At 38.6% G+C, this 4,411-nt stretch overlaps 1 protein-coding gene across 1 annotated transcript; it reads right to left on the reverse strand.

The window, feature by feature from the left end:
* Nucleotides 1-883: 883 nt before the first annotated feature.
* dph3 (diphthamide biosynthesis 3) lies at nt 884-3,389 on the reverse strand. Its single transcript, XM_051428191.1, has 3 exons — nt 3,200-3,389; nt 2,065-2,139; nt 884-1,433 (listed from the first exon to the last, which is right to left on the reverse strand). The coding sequence occupies exons 1-3, from the start codon at nt 3,305-3,307 to the stop codon at nt 1,356-1,358; spliced, it is 261 nt and encodes an 86-aa protein (XP_051284151.1). The 5' UTR covers nt 3,308-3,389; the 3' UTR covers nt 884-1,355.
* Between the last annotated feature and the right edge of the window lie 1,022 nt (nt 3,390-4,411).

Here is a 4,411-nt window from a genome sequence, read left to right on the forward strand (position 1 = left end):
ATCACAGCAACATCATCACAGCAACATTACAGCAACATCATCAGAGCAACATCGCAACATCACATCATCACAGCAACATTACAGCAACATCGCACAACAGCATCATCAGAGCAACATCACAACATCATCAGAGCAACATCACAACAACATCATCAGAGCAACAATAACATCACAACATCACAGAAACATAACCTGCATTCTGTGTGACAGTCAGCAGGGGGAGCTCCATTTACAGCAATAACACACTGATCCCATTCACTCTAATGGAGAATGAGTTCTCTCTTCCTTTATGAGCACAGTAAACAGTTTGGATTGAACTCTCTTTCTCAGCTCTTTGCTTTCTGTTCATTCCTGATCTTCAGAGGAGACATTGAACCCCTCAGGGACACATGGAGGCTCTTCAAGGCCCTATGGAACCTTCTTAAGGAACATTTAATACTTCTTGAGAACCCTCGGAACGTCTTAGGGGCCCAAGAACGTTTCCCAGAACCCTTTAAATGACCCCTGAGACTCCCAGAGGCTCCTGGAAACATCTTAAGGACCCACTCTATGAGCTCTATGGAAACAGCCTGTTGTCCTGGAACCTTTTCAAGAACCTGTGGAACCCTTTTAGGACCCGGTGGAAACCCTTCAGGAACCTTTGTGTGAACGTCTGCACACTCTGGTGGAGTCAGACCAAACTTCATGCAATAAAATCCTGATTTTCAATCTTATAGAGAAATAAACTTTATTGTTTTAAAAACAAACAAAAGAAGAAAATATTGTAATAATTTATGGAAACTTTCATCATTAGTCGATGATATGAGATAAGAAATATAAAATATGAAATAAAAATGTCAAATATGAGATAAAAAGTGTTAAATATGAAATAAAATAATGAGCATAATTTTGACATGTTTTGTTTATTTTGATATAAGATTACATGTTATTTGTTATTTTTCCATATGAAAGATTTTAGTCAACAATCAATCAGTCATTGATCACTTTGGGATGTTCAGTGCCATTATTGGCTGTACTGGAGAGATCAATATTGCTCTAACAGACAACAGCTGTGTCTCTGGACAGATATGATGATGATATATTAAATATAACAGTGAAATCTGCTCTTCTACAGGAAATAAAGACGCTGTTTGATGAGCAGGAATTCAAATAAGCACAAACATTCACACGAGACACAATAAAATAAGTTTATAATCTAATATGAGACATATTTACAGAACTCGTTGTTCCCCAGCAGCACCTGAATGCACCACCGTTGGAAACCTTTCTAACCACTGAGCTACAACGCCCAAACACCACAGAAGAAACAGCAGGTCCACAGTTAAAGGAGCAGTCCGGGGTTTTGCAGATGGGGGTCAGGACTGCAGCAGCTCCAGTTTGGGTTCTGAAGACGACGACGGAGCTTCAACGATTTCTCCGCAAGCGAACAACTCCTGAAACACAAAACCACTTCCTGTTATCAATTATATTATTAATTATTCCTCGTCCAATATTCTCCCGTTAGAGGAAGTGTTCACAGGTGGACGGGGAACAATAAAGTTCTATTAAAGACTTTATTTCTCTGATTGAGATCAACGTTATCGTCCTCTGCAGACACTCTGGGCTCAATGCTCACACTGCACCACTAGATGGCGCTACAGCCCACAGACCTCTAACATCTGAACCAAGACCAGTTCTTACAAAAGTTCACAGTCGGAAACTTTTACAGACAGAAAATATATATTACATGGAAAATAGAAAAACAATCAACATTTTAATAACTTCTAGTCTATGTATGTGAAATCTCAAATATACAACATATAGAATTATTATTAGAGTAGAAAATATATATTAAATCAATTCTTACACCTTAGAGACTGCACATTAATTACAACTACATATATAAAATATAACATTTATAATGTGTAAAAGATAATCAATGTTAATTATTATGAATCACATGATACTCATTGATCAATAACTGACACAAACTACTATATGTGCTCATTCTGTTATTGATCAGACATTACAGTGACACCAATCTATAAAAGAAGTGAATCATTAAATGATTGTGCTGTAAACGACCTTATCGTAGACGACTTTAACGATGAGTGAGCAGCTCGGACACGTCGCCACCTCCTCCCCGTTCTCCAGATCCTCCTTTGAAAACACACACAATGAGTCTGATCACTGATCAATACTCCCATTATTAAAGCATTAATGATCAATGAACCTGATCAGCCTTCAGCAGTTAGCTAGTGTTTCTGTAGTGGAGACTAAACGTTAACAATGATCCATATCAGCAGTTTGAATCCAACTAAAAGCTCCCTGCACCAAACTCCCTTTAAGAAATATCACATTTTAACAATTCCTAACGTGTTCGTAACAACACGTAACTCTAGAAACACGAGCTAAAGGCCGTCATATGTCCACAGTCTGACTGTCAATACAGGATCAATATCATCCATAAAGATACAGTGTATACTGATCAATATCATCCATAAAGATACAGTGTATACTGATCAATATCATCCATAAAGATACAGTGTATACTGATCAATATCATCCATAAAGATACAGTGTATACTGATCAATAATCTGTAAAGATACAGTGTATACTGATCAATAATCAATAAAGATACAGTGTGTACTGATCAATATCATCCATAAAGATACAGTGTGTACTGATCAGTATCATCCATAAAGATACAGTGTATACTGATCAATAATCCATACAGATACAGTGTATACTGATCAATAATCCATAAAGATACAGTGTATACTGATCAATAATCTATAAAGATACAGTGTAGTCTGATCAATAATCTCTAAAGATACAGTGTATACTGATCAATATCATCCATAAAGATACAGTGTATACTGATCAATAATCAATAAAGATACAGTGTATACTGATCAATAATCTATAAAGATACAGTGTATACTGATCAATAATCTATAAAGATACAGTGTAGTCTGATCAATAATCTATAAAGATACAGTGTATTCTGATCAATATGATTGATTATCCAGGTGCCGAATAAAGCAGAAGTTCTATCAGATTAGTGAAACTGTTGTTAAATCGATCTGCTGGTTATCAATCAGCTCCTGGAGCTCCACAACCTTTAATATGAAGATATTCAGACGGACTTTGGTGCGTTAGCCTCCGTTAGCCCCAGTTAGCCTCCGTTAGCTCCCGTTAGCCTCCGTTAGCACTCACTTTAGTAATGGCGAACCGGTCTCCGCAGGGACAGGGGAAGTAGTAAGTCTCTGCGTCCTCGTCGTATTCAAAGTCTTCGATCTCTATCTCATCGTGAAACACCGACATTTTACTACAATCACCGACAGCTCACCGACAGCGTGTGCGGCGGCACGCTCTGATGACGCCACGGCCCGTTGTCACAGGCCTGTGACGTCATAGGATAGACAACAGAGGAAGGAGAAGAAAAGACAGTCACTAACTGCCCCTAATATCAATGGAAGAAAGTCACTAACTGCCCCAGAGAATGCCCCTAATATCAATGGAAGAAAGTCACTAACTGCCCCTAATATCAATGGAAAGAAAGTCACTAACTGCCCCTAATATCAATGGAAGAAAGTCACTAACTGCCCCTAATATCAATGGAAGAAAGTCACTAACTGCCCCTAATATCAATGGAAAGAAAGTCACTAACTGCCCCTAATATCAATGGAAGAAAGTCACTAACTGCCCCTAATATCAATGGAAGAAAGTCACTAACTGCCCCTAATATCAATGGAAGAAAGTCACTAACTGCCCCTAATATCAATGGAAGAAAGTCACTAACTGCCCCAGAGAATGCCCCTAATATCAATGGAAGAAAGTCACTAACTGCCCCTAACATCAATGGAAGAAAGTCACTAACTGCCCCTAATATCAATGGAAAGAAAGTCACTAACTGCCCCTAATATCAATGGAAGAAAGTCACTAACTGCCCCTAATATCAATGGAAGAAAGTCACTAACTGCCCCTAATATCAATGGAAAGAAAGTCACTAACTGCCCCTAATATCAATGGAAAGAAAGTCACTAACTGCCCCTAATATCAATGGAAGAAAGTCACTAACTGCCCCTAACATCAATGGAAAGAAAGTCACTAACTGCCCCTAATATCAATGGAAGACAGTCACTAACTGCCCCTAATATCAATGGAAGAAAGTCACTAACTGCCCCTAATATCAATGGAAGAAAGTCACTAACTGCCCCAGAGAATGCCCCTAATATCAATGGAAGAAAGTCATTAACTGCCCCAGAGAATGCCCCTAATATCAATGGAAGAAAGTCACTAACTGCCCCAGAGAATGCCCCTAATATCAATGGAAGAAAGTCACTAACTGCCCCAGAGAATGCCCCTAATATCAATGGAAGACAGTCACTAACTGCCCCAGAGAATGCCCCTAATATCAATGGAAGA

This window comes from Dicentrarchus labrax, unplaced genomic scaffold (assembly GCF_905237075.1).
Source record: "Dicentrarchus labrax unplaced genomic scaffold, dlabrax2021, whole genome shotgun sequence".
NCBI classification, from domain to species: domain Eukaryota; kingdom Metazoa; phylum Chordata; class Actinopteri; family Moronidae; genus Dicentrarchus; species Dicentrarchus labrax.

What these genes read in the sequence shown, in the direction of transcription:
- dph3 (XM_051428191.1), bottom strand. Translation starts at nt 3,307, where the DNA reads ATGTCGGTGTTTCACGATGAGATAGAGATCGAAGACTTTGAATACGAC. An exon ending in ACCGGTTCGCCATTACTAAA is followed by an intron (nt 2,140 to 3,199) that starts GTGAGTGCTAAC and finishes GTGTTTTCAAAG; the next exon opens with GAGGATCTGGAGAACGGGGA. An exon ending in TTAAAGTCGTCTACGATAAG is followed by an intron (nt 1,434 to 2,064) that starts GTCGTTTACAGC and finishes TTTGTGTTTCAG; the next exon opens with GAGTTGTTCGCTTGCGGAGA.